This window comes from Phyllobates terribilis, unplaced genomic scaffold (assembly GCF_046119375.1).
Source record: "Phyllobates terribilis strain yellow unplaced genomic scaffold, ASM4611937v1 Scaffold_2__4_contigs__length_985480577, whole genome shotgun sequence".
Classification (NCBI taxonomy): domain Eukaryota; kingdom Metazoa; phylum Chordata; class Amphibia; order Anura; family Dendrobatidae; genus Phyllobates; species Phyllobates terribilis.
The window spans coordinates 678,732,296-678,754,227 of record NW_027362762.1 but is presented as its reverse complement, the minus strand read 5'-3'; the positions used below and the strand labels follow the sequence as shown (position 1 = coordinate 678,754,227).

General features: G+C 48.9%; 1 protein-coding gene across 4 annotated transcripts in view; it reads left to right on the top strand.

Moving 5' to 3' along the window:
* The first annotated feature begins 4,847 nt into the window (after window positions 1–4,847).
* Window positions 4,848–21,932, top strand: part of LOC141223967 (C4b-binding protein alpha chain-like) — a 154,621-nt gene continuing 137,536 nt past the window's right edge. For all 4 annotated transcript variants that reach the window (XM_073666868.1, XM_073666866.1, XM_073666865.1 and 1 more), the window contains exon 1: window positions 4,848–4,995. In XM_073666868.1, the coding sequence (XP_073522969.1) occupies window positions 4,863–4,995 (133 nt within the window). In that variant the 5' untranslated portion in view covers window positions 4,848–4,862. The remainder of the gene's footprint in view (window positions 4,996–21,932) is intronic.

The window sequence follows — 21,932 nt, the reverse complement described above, 5'->3', positions numbered from 1 at the left end:
CGACCGTAAGTCACCATATGGCAACGATCAGCCTCCGCAATCATGTCGCGGGGGCGTTGATCGGAGGTGAGAGAGAGCCCCCTCACTCTCCCAGCATCTTAAATGATCCAATATTGATCGCATCATTTAGGGGGTTAAACAGCTGGTGGCAAAACGAGCACAGCTCTTGGAAAAACGAGCACAGCTCTTGGCAGTGAGAGCTGGGTGTCAGCTGTCATGTTAGCTGAACTCCCGATGCTGATCGTGCGGGCACAGCTACTATGCCCGCACGATCGCCGTGATGTATCTATACTTCATCGGTCAGGAACTTCTTCCCTTCCATAACGTATATGTACGCCAAATGCAGTGAAGGGGTTAATAGCTGCTGCTGTAACAAAATGGATTGCATATGGATGACAAGGGAGAAAAAAATTGTCCCACTTTTTTGAATGAAACTCTGAACGACTTTTTACATGTTTGTGTGAACCTACTGTAATGCCGCGGCTTGCGGCATTACTGTAATGGTCCAGGGTGTGTTCTGGCTGACCATGTACCTCTCCCTCAAGTGACTGACGTGCATTAAGGAAAGAATCAGCAAGATGGAAGCTGAGCGGAAAAAGATGGAGGAGTCTATAGGAGAAGCCACAGACCAGGGCCAGGAGTTGGCCACTGGAGATGGGAGATATGAAGCAAATACCTCCTCGAATAATGCGAGCTCGGATGATTCGGTGGATGTAAGAGCCGAGATCAAGGAGCTCAAAGAGACGCTACAAGCCCATTTGAAGCAAGAGAATCTTGAGAGTCTGGCTGCTGAGAGGCGAGTAGCTGAGCTAGAGGAAGAAGTTTTCGAACTCAAAGGTCGCCTGGCAAAGTATCACTTAGTGAACGAGGCCTCCTTGGTGAAGGAAAAGGGCAAACAAGTTGCACTTACTCCTTTATACCATGAGAAGGTGGACCTGAGGAGAGCTAAGAGAGTGTTAACAGAAGATAAGTATGAAATGGAAGTGGGCAAGACGAAAATTCTTGAATTTGTAGCTGTGAGGCAGCCCAGGGGAAGCATACAGGGTGAAGAAGCTGAAAGTCAGTTGCCCCTGAAACCTGAGCCAGATGATCGTTTGGAGACCACTGGTGAGACAGAAACCTCTCGATACAAGTGCCTCATAGATGTACCCGAGGATTTGAGAGAAGAATGCACCAGTGAGTCCGTGCATGAAGAGTTTAAGAGGGCCGTGGGAGCCTGTGAGGTGTACTCGACCTCAGGAGCTAAACAACTGGTGGTCCTGTCCACAACCAAAGTCACAGTGAAGAGGGTGGCTATCCTAAGTGACATGCACTGGCGATGTATTCGCACAAAGCGGTTTGTCCGGTTGAAGACGGAACAAGCCATTAGACAACTGGAGTTTATGAGAAAAGCTCAAAGTCTGCGTGAAGAGGTCATCTGGGTGTCTCAAGCTCTGGTAAGAAAGCTCATTGGGAGAAATGGCCGAACCATGCAAATGATGGTAAAGAAGTCTGGTGTGAAGAACGTAAGCAGTCCACGTGATCGTCAGGACTGGATACCAGATGAAGACGGCATGGTGTCATTCTCCACTGTAGGAACGGAAGAAAGTTTTGCATATATACACATGCTGATGGAGTACTGAGTGACCTACCTGCGAGAGGTAGAACAGTTGAATCTCGCCAGACTGCGAATGGAAAGGCAGCAGAAGGTAGCAGCCATCTAGAAATTGTGAGACCAGACAGTGAAAGGGCCCCCTAAATAACAGAACAGCTACAGCTAAAGTTAGGGACCTTTCAAGATGTCCTGAGAGTAGTGGGCGTGGGTTTAGAGGTAGTGAGACCTCCAGTAACTCAGGTCTGAGAGGCCCATACAAGCGACTCAATAGAGTACGGGACAGTACGGAGTCGAACCGGACCTTAGATACAAGGGCATGTGAGTCACAATGCTGTATTGACCGCTGGGAGCGGGGGAGGTCTGACAAGGTTACGACCCGGAAATGTAACTTGACGAAGTCAGTGACAATGACAGATGGTAGGTCCCTAATGGGCTAATGTCGATGACTAATGTTCCAGGGGCTGAGCAGCGCACTGGTCAAGTACATGGTCTCTGTGTGAACTGTGGGTTATAATGTGATTGTGTATATTATGTGTTCAACCCCACAAGTTTGAACAGAGGGGGGGATATGTAATGCAGTGGTTTGCGGCATTACTGTAATGGTCCAGGGTGTGTTCTGGCTAACCATGTACCTCTCCCTCAAGTGACGGATCACATTACTGTGACATCATCACAGGTCCTGTGTGCACTGAAGGATATATAAATCTTGGTGCTTTTGAAACAGTGTGTGAAAGGCGTGAGGCCTGTTCCCGTGTGTGGGACACCGTTAGAGAGTGAGGCCTAGTGAAGCCTGGCGAAGCCTGAAAGGCAGAGGCTGGATCCTTGTGTGTAAAGAGATGCCAGTAGCCTTGGAGGGCAAGAGGCTTGGAAGACAAGAGTCCTGAAAGGCAGAGGCTGGATCCCTGTGTGTGTAAGAGATGCCAGTAGCCTTGGAAGGTATGAGGGCTGGAGACGTCCATCTGGGAAGCCGTAAAGCCACAGCTGTGGCAGAACAAATCTGATGGAAACCACTAGTCCCGGCAAAAGGTAAAAGCGGTGCGTTATATGGACATTGATATAGTTACTTTGCTGAAGGCTGTAACTGGAGCCAAGTGGGCCTGTCTGCCACTTGAAAGGTTCTTGGATGTTATGTGTGTAAACATGCCGGTGAGCCACTGAGATGGACTATGTTATAAGCAGTTATGAAGTGTAATAAACTGCTGGATTGTGAAATACTGGAAAACGTTGCATGTGTGCGTTCATTGACCCAGTGAAGCGAGTGTCCCCCAGCGTGATGACTAGCGCTGCCTTACACTACCCTAATGCTGAGCTGTCAGTGTCGCTGTATCTGTAAAAGTTTAATCTAATCTATCAAAATACATAATTATTTTACCCCTTATTTTTAGTTTTTGCGCTTTCGATTTTTCTTTTGCTTCTTCCAAGAACCATAACTTTTTTATATTGCCACCAACATAGCCATGTGCACAACGAGTTGTACTTTTGAATGACGTTCTTCATATTACCATATGATGTACTGTAAAATGGAAAAAAATCCAAGTCAGGTGAAATTGTGAAAAAAGTTTCATTTTGGGGTTGATGGAACTGTGCGAGGGCTTATTTTTTGCAGAGCAACATAATGTTTTTCTTGATACTATTTTGAGGTAAATACGACACTTTCTTATTGCATTTATTTGAGGCGCTGTGGTGAGGTGACCCAAAAAAAAATGCAATTCTGGGGTTTAGATTTTTTTTTTTTACAGCATTTACTGATCGGGTTAATTTTATGTTTTGATAGATCAGACTTTTATGGACGCAGCTACACCAAATATATATTTTTTTAGATCTTCATTTTAAATGAGGGAAAAGGGAGGTGATTCTAATTTTTATGTTTCTTAAAACTTTTTTTTCCAGTTTACTGTATTTATTAGTCCTCTTTGGGGACTTAAGCCTACAATCATCTGATCGCTTGTGCGATTTTCAGCAATACTGTGGTATTGCTGTATATAGCACAAATCACGGTCTATGAACACCAGACAGAAGCTGGAGTTCACAGGAGTATCATAATAGGCACGGGGATCTTCAACAGACCCCCAGCCGTCATAGCAACCAATCAGCATCACAGGAGCGTCCATGGGTTGTTAAAACAGCGAATCGCCCATTACATGCGCTGTAAATATCGCTGTCAGAAAATAAGCATTTAACAGGTTTAATGACACAGCCAGAAATGGGGCGGGCTCAGCACTGGAGCCCTCTCTCTTCATCCTCTGCCGACGGGTTATTAAGGGTAATTAAAGGGTTAACCCAGGTTAACTAAGAATAAAATAATAAAATCCATATACTCACCTGTCCGGAGACATCCCCCGCTGTAATCCATGCGACAGATCAGCAGATGTGCCAGGGAGAATGAGCCGCTCCAGCGAGCGGTTCCAGAGCTGAGCTCAGGAGCGGTGTCCTCTCACTCACTGAGCGCAGCTCCAGAGCTGTTCGCTACATCAGCTCATTCTCCCTGGCTTCAGTGGTCAGAGGATTACAGCGGGGGACATCTCCGGACAGGTGAGTATATTTTATTCTTATTTTTACACAGGGACACTGTGGGAGCAGAACACTACTACCCTCATCATCCTCCATGCTGGTGCTGATCGCAGTGCCGGCAGGCAACCATGATGAGAGCAGCGTTCAGCACCGGCGCTTGGGTAGAGCGCTAACTGTACACTGATTCCCAGGAGCCGGTACGTGTGATCCTGATGCGGCACACGGGTGACACACGGCTATCTCTGGTACCGGTTTTTCCGGTACTGCATATATACCCACGTGTGAGACCGGCCTTAGATGTCCAGATGGGATTTTTAATTGTGTAGCTTTCTCAGTGTTCAATAACAGTTGCATACTATTACTTATCTGAATGCTGGTGATCCTGATTACCGGTATACACGCTGCTTTCTCTCTGTGTGTACTAGTCTAATACTCAGTGTGTTATGAGTGACCCCACTCGTGGATTGGTAGTGCCCCGTTTTCGCTTTCATACATAAATCTATGAGATAACGGGCTGGTGAGCTGTCCTCGTCCCGGCTGAGGCAGTCTGTGTATACTGCGGACAGCAGTCAGTGCTGGGATTTATAGGCGCCGTCACCTCAGGGCAGTGAGCTATTAACCTCTCTGCCAGTGCCAGGCTCACGTCCAGCCGTGGGCACCGTGCACAAGTTACCACAGGCGTGTCTGAGACAGGCGGACCGCTCTATACGTCTAGCCGAGCACTTTCCTGTCAGCGACCTGGAAATGCCCTCAGCCAATGCGGTGTGAGAAGGAGCAGTGGGCGGGGTCTGTACGTCTCGAGCCGGTGACGTCTTTTTCTTGTGTACAGTTCCGGGTTCTGTGGAGTAACCGCTGTGTGTGGAGAGGCGCTGACTGCGGGGCGGCTTCAGGTAGGGTCACCGAGCTGTCACAGGTGCAGGTGGCTGTGTCACTACAGAGGAGACTGCTGGGGCTGCTGCTATAAGACGCCATTAATGCTGCGCCTCTTGACACACCCTTGCAATCACTTCCTATGGTGGTTAGCGATAAGGCTGCGCCAGAGCAGAGGCATGATGCCCATGTGGGGAGCTGGCACCAATGTCATCTCTGTGCCAGAGCAGAGGCATGGTGCCCATGTGGGGAGCTGGCACCAATGTCATCTCTGTGATAGAGCAGAGGCATGATGCCCATGTGGGGAGCTGGCACCAGTTTCTTCTCTGTGCCAGAGCAGAGGCATGGTGCCCATGTGGGGAGCTGGCACCACTGTCATCTCTTTGCTAGAGCAGAGGCATGGTGCCCATGTGGGGAGCTGGCACCAATGTCATCTCTGCCAGAGCAGAGGCATGATGCCCATGTGGGGAGCTGGCACCAATGTCATCTCTGTGATAGAGCAGAGGCATGATGCCCATGTGGGGAGCTGGCACCACTGTCATCTCTTTGCTAGAGCAGAGGCATGGTGCCCATGTGGGAAGCTGGCACCAATGTCATCTCTGCCAGAGCAGAGGCATGATGCCCATGTGGGGAGCTGGCACCAGTCATCTCTTTGCTAGAGCAGAGGCATGGTGCCCATGTGGGGAGCTGGCACCAATGTCATCTCTGCCAGAGCAGAGGCATGATGCCCATGTGGGGAGCTGGCACCAATGTCATCTCTGTGCCAGAGCAGAGGCATGATGCCCATGTGGGGAGCTGGCACCACTGTCATCTCTTTGCTAGAGCAGAGGCATGATGCCCATGTGGGGAGCTGGCACCAATGTCATCTCTGTGATAGAGCAGAGGCATGGTGCCCATGTGGGGAGCTGGCACCAATGTCATCTCTGTGCCAGAGCAGAGGCATGGTGCCCATGTGGGGAGCTGGCACCAATGTCATCTCTGTGCCAGAGCAGAGGCATGGTGCCCATGTGGGGAGCTGGCACCAATGTCATCTCTGTGCTAGAGCAGAGGCATGATGCCCATGTGGGGAGCTGGCACCAATGTCATCTCTGTGCTAGAGCAGAGGCATGGTGCCCATGTGGGGAGCTGGCACCAATGTCATCTCTGTGCTAGAGCAGAGGCATGATGCCCCTGTGGGGAGCTGGCACCAATGTCATCGCTGTGCCAGAGCCGAGGCATGGTGCCCATGTGGGGAGCTGGCACCAATGTCATCTCTGTGCCAGAGCAGAGGCATGGTGCCCATGTGGGGAGCTGGCACCAATGTCATCTCTGTGATAGAGCAGAGGCATGGTGCCTGTGTGAGGAGCTGGCACCAATGTCATCTCTGTGCTAGAGCAGAGGCATGGTGCCCATGTGGGGGAGCTGGCACCAATGTTATCTCTGTGCTAGAGCAGAGGCATGGTGCCCATGTGGGAAGCTGGCACCAATGTCATCGCTGTGCCAGAGCAGAGGCATGGTGCCCATGTGGGGAGCTGGCACCAATGTCATCTCTGTGCTAGAGCAGAGGCATGGTGCCCATGTGAGGAGCTGGCACCAATGTCATCTCTGTGCTAGAGCATAGGCATGGTGCCCATGTGAGGAGCTGGCACCAATGTCATCTCTGTGCTAGAGCATAGGCATGGTGCCCATGTGGGGAGCTGGCACCAATGTCATCTCTGTGCTAGAGCAGAGGCATGGTGCCCATGTGAGGAGCTGGCACCAATGTCATCTCTGTGCTAGAGCATAGGCATGGTGCCCATGTGGGGAGCTAGCACCAATGTTATCTCTGTGCTAGAGCAGAGGCATGGTGCCCATGTGGGGGAGCTGGCACCAATGTCATCTCTGTGCTAGAGCATAGGCTTGATGCCCATGTGGGGAGCTGGCACCAGTTTCTTCTCTGTGCCAGAGCAGAGGCATGGTGCCCATGTGGGGAGCTGGCACCACTGTCATCTCTTTGCTAGAGCAGAGGCATGGTGCCCATGTGGGGAGCTGGCACCAATGTCATCTCTGCCAGAGCAGAGGCATGATGCCCATGTGGGGAGCTGGCACCAATGTCATCTCTGTGATAGAGCAGAGGCATGATGCCCATGTGGGGAGCTGGCACCACTGTCATCTCTTTGCTAGAGCAGAGGCATGGTGCCCATGTGGGAAGCTGGCACCAATGTCATCTCTGCCAGAGCAGAGGCATGATGCCCATGTGGGGAGCTGGCACCAGTCATCTCTTTGCTAGAGCAGAGGCATGGTGCCCATGTGGGGAGCTGGCACCAATGTCATCTCTGCCAGAGCAGAGGCATGATGCCCATGTGGGGAGCTGGCACCAATGTCATCTCTGTGCCAGAGCAGAGGCATGATGCCCATGTGGGGAGCTGGCACCACTGTCATCTCTTTGCTAGAGCAGAGGCATGATGCCCATGTGGGGAGCTGGCACCAATGTCATCTCTGTGATAGAGCAGAGGCATGGTGCCCATGTGGGGAGCTGGCACCAATGTCATCTCTGTGCCAGAGCAGAGGCATGGTGCCCATGTGGGGAGCTGGCACCAATGTCATCTCTGTGCCAGAGCAGAGGCATGGTGCCCATGTGGGGAGCTGGCACCAATGTCATCTCTGTGCTAGAGCAGAGGCATGATGCCCATGTGGGGAGCTGGCACCAATGTCATCTCTGTGCTAGAGCAGAGGCATGGTGCCCATGTGGGGAGCTGGCACCAATGTCATCTCTGTGCTAGAGCAGAGGCATGATGCCCCTGTGGGGAGCTGGCACCAATGTCATCGCTGTGCCAGAGCCGAGGCATGGTGCCCATGTGGGGAGCTGGCACCAATGTCATCTCTGTGCCAGAGCAGAGGCATGGTGCCCATGTGGGGAGCTGGCACCAATGTCATCTCTGTGATAGAGCAGAGGCATGGTGCCTGTGTGAGGAGCTGGCACCAATGTCATCTCTGTGCTAGAGCAGAGGCATGGTGCCCATGTGGGGGAGCTGGCACCAATGTTATCTCTGTGCTAGAGCAGAGGCATGGTGCCCATGTGGGAAGCTGGCACCAATGTCATCGCTGTGCCAGAGCAGAGGCATGGTGCCCATGTGGGGAGCTGGCACCAATGTCATCTCTGTGCTAGAGCAGAGGCATGGTGCCCATGTGAGGAGCTGGCACCAATGTCATCTCTGTGCTAGAGCATAGGCATGGTGCCCATGTGAGGAGCTGGCACCAATGTCATCTCTGTGCTAGAGCATAGGCATGGTGCCCATGTGGGGAGCTGGCACCAATGTCATCTCTGTGCTAGAGCAGAGGCATGGTGCCCATGTGAGGAGCTGGCACCAATGTCATCTCTGTGCTAGAGCATAGGCATGGTGCCCATGTGGGGAGCTAGCACCAATGTTATCTCTGTGCTAGAGCAGAGGCATGGTGCCCATGTGGGGGAGCTGGCACCAATGTCATCTCTGTGCTAGAGCATAGGCTTGATGCCCATGTGGGGAGCTGGCACCAGTTTCTTCTCTGTGCCAGAGCAGAGGCATGGTGCCCATGTGGGGAGCTGGCACCACTGTCATCTCTTTGCTAGAGCAGAGGCATGGTGCCCATGTGGGGAGCTGGCACCAATGTCATCTCTGCCAGAGCAGAGGCATGATGCCCATGTGGGGAGCTGGCACCAATGTCATCTCTGTGATAGAGCAGAGGCATGATGCCCATGTGGGGAGCTGGCACCACTGTCATCTCTTTGCTAGAGCAGAGGCATGGTGCCCATGTGGGAAGCTGGCACCAATGTCATCTCTGCCAGAGCAGAGGCATGATGCCCATGTGGGGAGCTGGCACCAGTCATCTCTTTGCTAGAGCAGAGGCATGGTGCCCATGTGGGGAGCTGGCACCAATGTCATCTCTGCCAGAGCAGAGGCATGATGCCCATGTGGGGAGCTGGCACCAATGTCATCTCTGTGCCAGAGCAGAGGCATGATGCCCATGTGGGGAGCTGGCACCACTGTCATCTCTTTGCTAGAGCAGAGGCATGATGCCCATGTGGGGAGCTGGCACCAATGTCATCTCTGTGATAGAGCAGAGGCATGGTGCCCATGTGGGGAGCTGGCACCAATGTCATCTCTGTGCCAGAGCAGAGGCATGGTGCCCATGTGGGGAGCTGGCACCAATGTCATCTCTGTGCCAGAGCAGAGGCATGGTGCCCATGTGGGGAGCTGGCACCAATGTCATCTCTGTGCTAGAGCAGAGGCATGATGCCCATGTGGGGAGCTGGCACCAATGTCATCTCTGTGCTAGAGCAGAGGCATGGTGCCCATGTGGGGAGCTGGCACCAATGTCATCTCTGTGCTAGAGCAGAGGCATGATGCCCCTGTGGGGAGCTGGCACCAATGTCATCGCTGTGCCAGAGCCGAGGCATGGTGCCCATGTGGGGAGCTGGCACCAATGTCATCTCTGTGCCAGAGCAGAGGCATGGTGCCCATGTGGGGAGCTGGCACCAATGTCATCTCTGTGATAGAGCAGAGGCATGGTGCCTGTGTGAGGAGCTGGCACCAATGTCATCTCTGTGCTAGAGCAGAGGCATGGTGCCCATGTGGGGGAGCTGGCACCAATGTTATCTCTGTGCTAGAGCAGAGGCATGGTGCCCATGTGGGAAGCTGGCACCAATGTCATCGCTGTGCCAGAGCAGAGGCATGGTGCCCATGTGGGGAGCTGGCACCAATGTCATCTCTGTGCTAGAGCAGAGGCATGGTGCCCATGTGAGGAGCTGGCACCAATGTCATCTCTGTGCTAGAGCATAGGCATGGTGCCCATGTGAGGAGCTGGCACCAATGTCATCTCTGTGCTAGAGCATAGGCATGGTGCCCATGTGGGGAGCTGGCACCAATGTCATCTCTGTGCTAGAGCAGAGGCATGGTGCCCATGTGAGGAGCTGGCACCAATGTCATCTCTGTGCTAGAGCATAGGCATGGTGCCCATGTGGGGAGCTAGCACCAATGTTATCTCTGTGCTAGAGCAGAGGCATGGTGCCCATGTGGGGGAGCTGGCACCAATGTCATCTCTGTGCTAGAGCATAGGCTTGATGCCCATGTGGGGAGCTGGCACCAGTTTCTTCTCTGTGCCAGAGCAGAGGCATGGTGCCCATGTGGGGAGCTGGCACCACTGTCATCTCTTTGCTAGAGCAGAGGCATGGTGCCCATGTGGGGAGCTGGCACCAATGTCATCTCTGCCAGAGCAGAGGCATGATGCCCATGTGGGGAGCTGGCACCAATGTCATCTCTGTGATAGAGCAGAGGCATGATGCCCATGTGGGGAGCTGGCACCACTGTCATCTCTTTGCTAGAGCAGAGGCATGGTGCCCATGTGGGAAGCTGGCACCAATGTCATCTCTGCCAGAGCAGAGGCATGATGCCCATGTGGGGAGCTGGCACCAGTCATCTCTTTGCTAGAGCAGAGGCATGGTGCCCATGTGGGGAGCTGGCACCAATGTCATCTCTGCCAGAGCAGAGGCATGATGCCCATGTGGGGAGCTGGCACCAATGTCATCTCTGTGCCAGAGCAGAGGCATGATGCCCATGTGGGGAGCTGGCACCACTGTCATCTCTTTGCTAGAGCAGAGGCATGATGCCCATGTGGGGAGCTGGCACCAATGTCATCTCTGTGATAGAGCAGAGGCATGGTGCCCATGTGGGGAGCTGGCACCAATGTCATCTCTGTGCCAGAGCAGAGGCATGGTGCCCATGTGGGGAGCTGGCACCAATGTCATCTCTGTGCCAGAGCAGAGGCATGGTGCCCATGTGGGGAGCTGGCACCAATGTCATCTCTGTGCTATAGCAGAGGCATGATGCCCATGTGGGGAGCTGGCACCAATGTCATCTCTGTGCTAGAGCAGAGGCATGGTGCCCATGTGGGGAGCTGGCACCAATGTCATCTCTGTGCTAGAGCAGAGGCATGATGCCCCTGTGGGGAGCTGGCACCAATGTCATCGCTGTGCCAGAGCCGAGGCATGGTGCCCATGTGGGGAGCTGGCACCAATGTCATCTCTGTGCCAGAGCAGAGGCATGGTGCCCATGTGGGGAGCTGGCACCAATGTCATCTCTGTGATAGAGCAGAGGCATGGTGCCTGTGTGAGGAGCTGGCACCAATGTCATCTCTGTGCTAGAGCAGAGGCATGGTGCCCATGTGGGGGAGCTGGCACCAATGTTATCTCTGTGCTAGAGCAGAGGCATGGTGCCCATGTGGGAAGCTGGCACCAATGTCATCTCTGTGCTAGAGCAGAGGCATGATGCCCATGTGGGGAGCTGGCACCAATGTCATCTCTGTGCTAGAGCAGAGGCATGGTGCCCATGTGGGGAGCTGGCACCAATGTCATCTCTGTGCTAGAGCAGAGGCATGATGCCCCTGTGGGGAGCTGGCACCAATGTCATCGCTGTGCCAGAGCCGAGGCATGGTGCCCATGTGGGGAGCTGGCACCAATGTCATCTCTGTGCCAGAGCAGAGGCATGGTGCCCATGTGGGGAGCTGGCACCAATGTCATCTCTGTGATAGAGCAGAGGCATGGTGCCTGTGTGAGGAGCTGGCACCAATGTCATCTCTGTGCTAGAGCATAGGCATGGTGCCCATGTGAGGAGCTGGCACCAATGTCATCTCTGTGCTAGAGCATAGGCATGGTGCCCATGTGGGGAGCTGGCACCAATGTCATCTCTGTGCTAGAGCAGAGGCATGGTGCCCATGTGAGGAGCTGGCACCAATGTCATCTCTGTGCTAGAGCATAGGCATGGTGCCCATGTGGGGAGCTAGCACCAATGTTATCTCTGTGCTAGAGCAGAGGCATGGTGCCCATGTGGGGGAGCTGGCACCAATGTCATCTCTGTGCTAGAGCATAGGCTTGATGCCCATGTGGGGAGCTGGCACCAATGTCTTCTCTGTGCTAGAGCAGAGGCATGGTGCCCATGTGTCCAGTGTGGGGAGCTGGCACTAGTTTCTTCTCTGTGCTAGAGCAGAGGCATGGTGCCCGTGTGTCCAGTGTGGGGAGCTGGCACCAGTGTCATCTCTGTGCTAGAGCAGAGGCATGGTACCCATGTGTCCAGTATGGGGAGCTGGCACCAGTGTCTTCTGTGTGCTACCATGGTGGCTGATGCGATGAAAGTGTCTGGGCTACAGAAGTTAGTTGCCAGATGCTGTGTGTGGACCAGGTGCTATGTAATCCCCCTGCCAGCACCTGGCACACCTGTATGGAGGGCACTGGCACATGTCATCACCTTGTGAATAGCAGCATTCTATTCCCTGGCTGGAGCTGGGCGAGGGCTTGTTTTTTTTTTTTGTTGTTTTTTTTTTTTCTATAGCGCCAACATATTCCACAGCATGCTGCAATTCAGAGGGGACTTGTACTTTTGTGCTGCGAGTTTACCTTTTTATTGTTGGCATTTTGGTATAGATAAAGTGTTTTTCTCGCATTTTGTGTTGGAAATGTTACAATCGGAAAATGGCAATCCTGGCATTTCCACCTTTTTGTTTTGTCTTTTAATGTTTTACAAATGCGATGATACCAAATACTATTTTTCATACTTTTTTTTTTTTTTTTTTTTTTTTTTTTTAGTTGGGGGTGTGGGTGAGTAGAAAAACGTGTTTTTATTCATTCATTTTAGACCTCCTATGACTAAGTGCACCAGAAACCTGGTCAGGTTTGCTTTTTAATATTTTTTTTTTAATTTCTATTCAATAAAATTTAGTTTTTTTATTACCTGGATGGACATACTGGAAAGAATCATTCTTACTTCAGGCAATGGCTGATATATGCTGGCTGATCCACTGGGCATCATGTATCCGCTGTCAGAATCTCTTTAAAGAGAACCTGTCACCTTAAGAAAAAACGCTGTTAATTTGCAGTTTAATAGTACTGTGAACCTGCCCGGCACCAGCACTTAGGGTATGTGTCCATGATCAGAATCCACTGCGTGTTTATACAGCTTCAAACCCAGAGCATCCAGATGTTACAGCATAGTGGATGGGATTTTTAGAGATCCCATGTCCACTAAGCGTGCATCTGAGGCTGCGGATCACCCGCGTACACGGACATGCGGCGCATCTTTCAGGACCGCAGCATGTCAATTTTCCTTGCCTAGTAGCTAGTCTCGACAACAGAAATTTGACCACTAGAATGTATAGTGACAGTTAGCTAGCTGCTAGTGGTCATAACAATAGATACCTAAGGTCCTGCAATGCCTGTACATGGGAAAAGAGACATAGCTTATCAGAAGAACTATACTACATTTCTAATTGGAGGTATTTGCTAATATTATTATTACACCTACTATATATTGGGATAGGACCTTGGAAATGAGAATACCCCTTTAACTTCCAAGCTGGGCCAAATCTGTTATCACTTCTTCCTAAGCCATGCAGTACTTCTTGATTATCTTCAGCAGCTCCATAGAGACTTGAAGGGGTGGCCCAATACCTATATGGCCTTTATGAATGCCTATCTTTAATCCCTAGTCACCATTGTCATTTGCTTTGTTTGAAAATTCCCTTCCATTCTCTGTATACAGCTATTCCTTATGTTTTTTTCTTTTTAACTTCCTTGAACGCTTTTGTTTGAGAGGAGTCTCAAAGGGGAAGTCACAAGAGGATGTCCCCTGCTGTCGGTTCTGTCACTTTTGCTTTAACAGGATGACATCAAGGTACGGCGTATGCGGTGACTTACCACAGCTTAAGTCACCACTTTCCCCTGATGACGTATTGTTTTGGGAAGGGGGTAGTGTGATGAAGAACTGACTGTTGCTTCAGTGGCTGTCACACTTCATCTGTGCTACTGCTTCTATCACCCCTTACTCTTTTCAAGAAATGTCATCAGGGGGTGGTTACAGCAGCGCTGCCCCCTGATGGCGATTAGTTATCCCTTATGCTATAGGGGTATTCAAAGGAGATAACTTCCAAACTTAGCACAACTCCTTTAAGGAATTGGTCTGATTTATTTAGGGCGTCTTGTTTCTGAAATTTCGTGGTATGGAATGCAGTCCTGTCTGGCGAGATATATTTTTGTTGAACCTGAGCCATGTTATCCACAAACAGCTGACAAATTGGTCAGGTCCATATAGAATCTCTCTCACATTTTTTTTTCTTCTTGCCAAAGTTCTTATAGACAAAAAACTGTAAGAAATTTATCCACATTTTATCTTTAAAAAATGTCAGAAACTGCACAACAGCGCTACGTGATTCCGATCTAATGCTCAGAGGGAAGTTATTTCAGATAACTCATTTTTCCTTCCTTAAACAGATCTTATCTGTTAACTACAGATGCCTCAACACTGTGTGCCAGGCACAGATTACACCACACAGCTAACGTTTGTGCTCGCCTACACCTTTTGCCCATCAACCCTGATTATTTGTCTTTGTAAGGCTATGTGCCCACGTTGCGGAAATGAAGCAGAAAATTTCTGCTTCATTTCTGCAAGTCCTTTCCCGGAAAAACGCATGCGGAATTCCGCAAGCGTTTATCGCGCGTTTTTCACGCGTTTTCGACATGCGGAATTGCCTTACGTTTTTTATTACATTGAAAAGGCAATTCCGCATGCAGAAACGCAAAATTAATTGACATGCTGCGGATATTTGTGCACATCAAAAACGCTGCGGAAAAATCCGCAGCATGGGCATTGAACTTGTGGATTCTCATTGAGGACCATGGGATGCGGATTATCAAGCGTTTTATAAGCATTTCCGCATCAAATACGCTTGTAGAGCGCTAGGTGGGCACATACCCTTAGAGGCCTTTTAACTTGTCCCTGTTACTACCACAATAAGTTGGGCTCAACTGTGTCATGCTGACGCTACTTCTAATACTATTCATGCTGTGCTGACCAATGCCCCTAAGTACTGCAGAAATATTAATCCCATACAGATAGTGTTTTAATTTAGATTAATGCGACCCCGATCGTGCCTCCTACAATAACTAGTGCCCAACAAGGCACCCTCAAAAGTAGCAGTGCCACAAACCATGTGCTGCAAGCATAGATTTTAACCCCTTAGTGATAAAGCTATAGTATTTTTCGAACTATAAGACGCACCGGACCATAAGACGCACCTAGGTTTTAGAGGAGGGGGACTGCTACTAATACTGTTAAAGGGGTAATTTCCCCCAATTCTGTACTAATATCCCCCATCCTGGTATGCATGGCACCCCTTTCGACCCTCATTCGGGTATGTATGGCACCCCTCATCCTCCATCCTGGTATATATGGCCCCCCTTCCTGTTATACGTGACCCCCATCCTTGTATGCATGGTACCCCCTCATCCCCATCCTGTTATGCATGGCACCCCTCATCCTGGTATGCATGGCACCCCTTGCACTCCTCATCCTGGTATGTATGGCACCCCTCATCCCTCATACTGGTATACTTCGCACCACTCAGCCTTTATATGGTTGGCCCCCCCATCTCCATCAAACTGCACACAAAAAATAAACAATATTACTCACCTTCCTTCCCTCTGCTCCAGCCCGGGTCCTGCTCTGCTGCCAACAGCTGATCTCACCGCGTGAGCCATGCATGATGTCACTGCCATGCCCCCTCACACTGTGAGATGAGCTGCTGGAATAGTCACTGCCCCCCATGCCTAGAATATTGGCATGGGGAGTAGTGACTATTCACTCTCCTTAATAGCGGAGCAGCTCTTGCAGTTGCTGGGCAATTGCGTGTGCCCACTATTAACCCCTTCATAACCGGATCGTTTTCCATTTTTGCGTTTTCGTTTTTTGCTCCCCTTCTTTCCAGAGCCAGAACTTTTTTATTTTTTATTCAATATGGCCATGTGAGGGCTTATTTTTTGCAGGACGACTTGTACGTTTAAACGCCATCACTGGTTTTACCATACTGGAAAACGGGAAAAAAATTCCAAGTGCGGTGAAATTGCAAAAAAAAATGCAATTCCACAGTTGTTTTTTTTTTACCACGTTCTAATGCTCATGCTAAAACTGAGCTGCCATTATTATTCATCAGGTTATTACGAGTTCGTAGACCCCAAACATGTATAGGTTCTTTTTTATTTAAGTAATAAAAAAAAATTCCAAAGTTTGCTTAAAAACAAACAAAAAAACCCGCCATTTTTCGGGATCTGGGCCGGGGCTTATTTTTTGCGCGCCGGGCTGACGTTTTTATTGATAGCATTTTGGGGTAGATCCTTTGATCGCCTGTTATTGCATTTTATTGCAATGTTGCGGCGACCAAAAAAAAGTAATTCTGGCTTTTGGAATTTTTTTCTCGTTACGCCGTTTACCGATCGGATTAATTCTTTTTTTTTATTTTGATAGATCGGGATATTCAGAACGTAGCAATACCAAATAGGTGTATGTGGAGTTTATTTTTTATTATTTTATTTTGAATGGGGCAAAGGGGGGGTGATTTAAACTTTTCATATTTTTAAATCTTTTTTAATATTTTTAAAAACATTTTGTTTACACTTTTTGCATGCTTCAAAAGTCTCAATAGGAGACTAGAAGCAGCAGTTGTCTGATCGCCTCTGCTACATAGAGCCGATGAGCAGATTGCCTCTATGCAGTAGAAATGCTCCTGTGCTATGAGCGCCGACCACTAGGTGGCGCTCATAGCAATCTTTACATGACAACCACAGGGGTCTGCTGCAGACTCCAGGTTGTCATGCCCACGCATCAGTGACCCTCGATCACGTAACGGGGTCACCGATGGGCGGGGTAAGTGACTCGCTCTTTCTGTTAAATACCGCTGTCAGAGATTGACAGCGGCATTTAGTTAACAGCCGTGGGTGGATCGCGATTCCACCCGCAGCTGTTGCGGGCACATGTCAGCTGTATAAATCAGCTGACATGTACACGGTTCAGTGCGGGCTCAGCGCCGGAGCCCGCGCTGAACAGGGGGTGCTGACGTGGTGCGTACTATTACGTACCACGTCAGAAAGGGGTTAAAGAGCATGAATATTCACTACTCCCCACGCACAGCTGCTGCAGGAGACACCGCTGCTGCTGACACTGTACGCGCTATTAAGGAGAATGAGTATTCACTGCTCACTACCCCCATTTTCTGTACCAGCGGGCACACACAAGAGCTGAAGCTCCTGCCTCCTGTGCCCCGCTACTCCGCCGCTGACGCTCCCACCTCCCCCCCACATCCCACCACTCATAGTAACAGTGCAATATATAGTAGATTCGGACTATAAGAGACACCCCCCACTTTCCTCCAAAATTTTGGAGGAAAAAAGTGCATCTTATAGTCTGAAAAATACAGTAATTTTCACCTTCATGACCAGGCCAAATTTTTTAAATCTGACCAGTGTGACTTTATGGGGTAAAACTCTGGAATTCCTCAACGAATCCCCCTGATTCTCAGACTGTTTTTTTGTGACATATTGTTCTTCACGATAGTGGTAAAATTTATTCGATATGACTTGCCTTTATTTGTGAAAATATCTAAAATTTTTAAATTTAGCAATTTTCAAACTTTGAATTTTCATGCCCTTAAATCAGAGAGATATGTCACACAAAATAGTTAATAAATAACATTTCCCACATGTCTACTTTACATCAGCACAATTTTGGAACCAAATTTTTTTTTTAGGGACCACATCACATTTGAAGTCACTTTGAGGGATCTATATGACAGAAAATACCCAAAAGTGACACCATTCTAAACTGCACCCCAAGTTCTCAAAACCGCATTCAAGAAGTTTATTAACCCTTCAGGTGCTTCACAGGAATTGGCCCCTTCACCCCCACAAACCTGTTTTCACCTTAATGACCGGGCCAAATTTTACAATTCTGACCACTGTAACTTTATGAGGTAATTACTCTGGAACTCTTCAACGGATCCCCCTGATTCTGAGATTATTTTCTCGTGACATATTGTACTTCATGATAGTGGTAAAATTAATTCGATAAGACTTGCGTTTATTTGTGAAAAAAAAATTAAAAGCAGGTTTTGGTGAGTTTTGTCTCGTTTTTTGTTGCCGTTCTGTCAGTGTTCATTTGTCTCTTGTGCATGCTGATTAAAGTTAAGTGCAGAAAAAAAATAACCTAATTCAACGTCAGAAGGTTTTGGCACCAAATAAACGCAGCGAAAGCTGATACCTGTGTTTTTTGTTATGTTTTTGCATTACCCATTGTTTTTTATGGGTGAAAAACGCTGAAATAAAGTGACATGCTGCATTTTGCAAAAAAACCCAAGGTGCGTACATGAGGTTTCTGAAATCTCATACATGGACTTTGCTGGTACTGTAAAATGCAGCTTAAAATTTTTACATACAAAAGCATAAAAAAATGCTGCAAAACACAACATGTTAGCACAGCCTTATGGTTTGCAGGTGCCAGAACAGCAGAATTGCCCCCATAAGTGACCCCATTTTACAAACTACCCATCTCAATGGATTTATCTAAGGGTGCGGTGATCATATTGACACCACAGATGTGTCACAGGATTTTATACCATTGGGCAGTGAAGAAATAATAATTACATTTTTGCCATGAAAATTTTGTTTCAGCCCAAGATTTTACATTTTCATTTGGGGATGTGAGCAAAAATGACATCAAAATTTGCCCCATAATTTCTGTTGAACGTGGCAATACCCCATATGTGGCTGTACAGTACTTCTTAGCCAAACGACAAGACTCGGGAGGGACAGAGTGCTAATTGCCTCTTGAAGTGCTGATTTTCCTATAATAGTTTGCGGACTCCGTATACAAAGCCCCTAAGTGCTAGAAGAGCAGAATCCCTCCTCAAGTGACCCCATTTTGAAAAGTATATCTACAGGTAGTGGTGATTTTGACTCCATGGGTGTTTTCCAGAAACAAGCAGGACTGGATGTTGCTGAGTGAAAATTGCAAATTGCCATTGTAGTGCCCTTATGATGTAGTGCCCAACTCATGGTTCTTGAGACATACACCCATAAGTTATGCGTTCTCTCATCGCTACAGAAATGCCAAACATTTGGATGCTGAATGTGGTTTAGGCACAGTGTGGGGCTCAGAAAGGAGGGGGGCATTTGGATTTGGTAGCACAAAATTAGTTGAATTTCTTTTGGAGGGCGAGGAGCCATAATAGCACTTATCTAGAGCCTTTGTACTACCATTAACGTGGAAGCCCCCTATATTTCCATTGACAAATGATGGACCTGAGTGGGGATTTGCTTTTCTTGTGGACTGAGTTGACGCTTTTGTTGGAAACATTTTACATAATACTTTGGATCACTTTTGTCAGGCGCTCTACACTGACCACTTATATCGGGGTTTCCATCTAAATCTCCAAGTGACGTGATTCAGATGAAAAAGCCGAGGGATCCACTCACGATAACAAAGCAGCAGAGTTACTCTGGACTCTGTCTGCCCTCTATCTTTTTTTTCAGAGGTGCACAAAACTGTGGCCGATGACACTTTTATGCACACCTAAAAAGACGGACACCGCCGGATTACAGGTCATATGGCATCCATAGTGTCTCCATCTGCCTCATTATAGGGAATTTTCAGCTGGGGGTTCTGTTTTAATCACGTATTTCAGAGTTTAAAACGGAAACCCCAGTAGAAGCGCTCAGCACAGGATAAATGTGAGCCAACCTTACTGTGATCTTTGGGAGACAGAATGAACAAATCAACAGCAGGTCAAGAATTGATTTTATTTATTTTTTTCCGCCGTTCTTCGTGCTTTATAAGTGATTAGATGACTTTATTCTTCAGGTCGGTGAAATTACAGCGGTACCGGATTTATATTGGGTTTTTATGTTTGACTGCTGTCACACACTAAAAGACACTTTTTTTTTGTAGACTAGTTTTTGCATTGCCATACTTTGAGAACTAAAATGTTTCTGTGGCGCCCTGCTACGGACCAGTGCCACAGAACCCAGTATGGTGCATGGATGGACTTCTCCACAAGAGGCCCTCATTACATTCACACACCTCCACCCTACCACCTCAGACCAGCAGAGGGAGCCCCTTAGGGATATATATAGGGAGGGTGAAGCCAGGCAGCTCAGTTTAGTGAGTTAGTTCAGAGAGTGTGCTCAAAGAGAGAGCAGCACTCAGGCTGCTGTGTGAGGCAAGTTCAGGCCTACAGCGCGCACTGAAGCCTAGTGAGCGCCCTGAGTGTGGCCGAAGGCGAGAGGGGAAAGGAAGCAACGAGGGGACAGAGGAGCGTACCAGGCTCACCCCGAACTATACACCGGACACTGGGGCCCCTTTATACCCAGTAGGGACCACCGGATACCTGGAGGACTACAAGTCCCAGGTCGACAAATGCTGACTACTGTTCCAGGGCTAGGAGTCACAGAGGCCCCAGCGTCCAGGGAGAGTGATCTCCAAGAGAAGGCCCTACCACCAGGTCAGCAGGTGCAAGAGAGAGACAATAATAAAGCCAGGCCTAGCTCCAGGCAGGTCAGAAGCTTAGCAAGTGGAAGCAACGGATCAGGAGGCCCTATACCTGCTCACTGGGGAGAGTCCAGAAGTTCACCCTGCTTACCGAGTACCCTGGACCATACCTGCATCTACACCAGTAAAGGTACCGAAGTGAACCCCCGTGTGAGTGTCTGTCATTTCTCCCTGAACCGTCCTGGCCGTCTCTCACCTGTTCCACCATCCATTCTCCCACGCTGCCTTGAGGCCCGCTCCACCTGTGGGGAGCCGTTCCATCATATGCTGCCCTAACATCTGCCTCAGAGGACTGCTCCGCAGCGGCGGCTCCCTTTGGCCGCATTCCGCAGGTGGCGTCACGAACACTTTACAAATCCCCTATAATTAATCCCCCTTTTGGGTGACTGCCCTGGGCCACGGACCAGGTCAGCCACCGTGATATCCCCCAGCAACCAGAGGCCCGGCTGCCGAGTACCCCACGGCCCTGGGGGCACTTCATTTCGATATTTCTGCCACATGAGGGCTTTTTTTTGTGGGATGAGTTGATGTTTATATTGGTACCATTTTCGGGCACATGACATTTTTTTGATCAATTTCTATTCCGATTTTGAGAGGCAGAATGACCAAAAACCAGCAATTCAGAAATTTTTTATTTTTTTTAATTTTTTTAAGGCCATTCCACGTGTGGTAAAATTGATAAGGCAGCTTTATTCTTCGGGTCAGTACGAAAAAAATGTACCTCTGTTTGTTGTGCAATTTCTCCTGAGTACACCAATACCCTACATGTAATGGGGATCTACTCTTGAGGCACAGTGCAAATAGAGGGGAAGGAACGCGATAATTTTGTGCTATTGTTTGCTGGTGCCATGACCCACTAGGAGAGTGTACTTTGAGGGGCCTATATATTGGAAACTCCCCAAAAGTGATACCATTTTAAAAACCGCACCCCTCTAATACTTTAAAACTGTTGTCAGGAAGTTTTTTTAACCCTACAGTTGCTACACAGGAATTAATGCAAAGTGGAATTAATTATTTTTTTATTTTACCTCTAAAATCTTGCTTTAGCACGAAATTTCTCACTTTTGCAAGAGGTAAATCCAAAAAGTGGATCCCACAGTTTGTTACCCACTTTATAAGCACGCCGATACCCCATATGTAGTCAAAAAGTTCTGTTTGGACAAACAGCAGGGCTCAGAATGGAATGAGCAATATTTGAATTTTGGAACACAAAATATTTGAAGTATGTTGCTGGCGACGTGTCACATTTGCAGAAACCCTCATTTTGGAAACTACACACCTCACAAATTTTATCCAGGGGTATATAATAATGAATGGAGCAGAGATGCACATGTTCAACCACCGCTCCATTCACATAGGGCTGTTATGATCGGCGGGGCTCTCACTAGTCAGACCTCTAGCGATTGGGGGAGTTATGCCCTATCTAGCAGGTTAGGGAATAACTTCCAAATTTGGAAATGCTCTTTTAATATGTCAATTAAACCACAATTGAACCTTCTGAGCCCCAGCTCTCAGGATCGGTATGGTTTAGTGAAAAATATCTCCAATCCCATTGATAGGGGTATATTTCTTGAGAATACCCTTTTAGCTTTATTCGG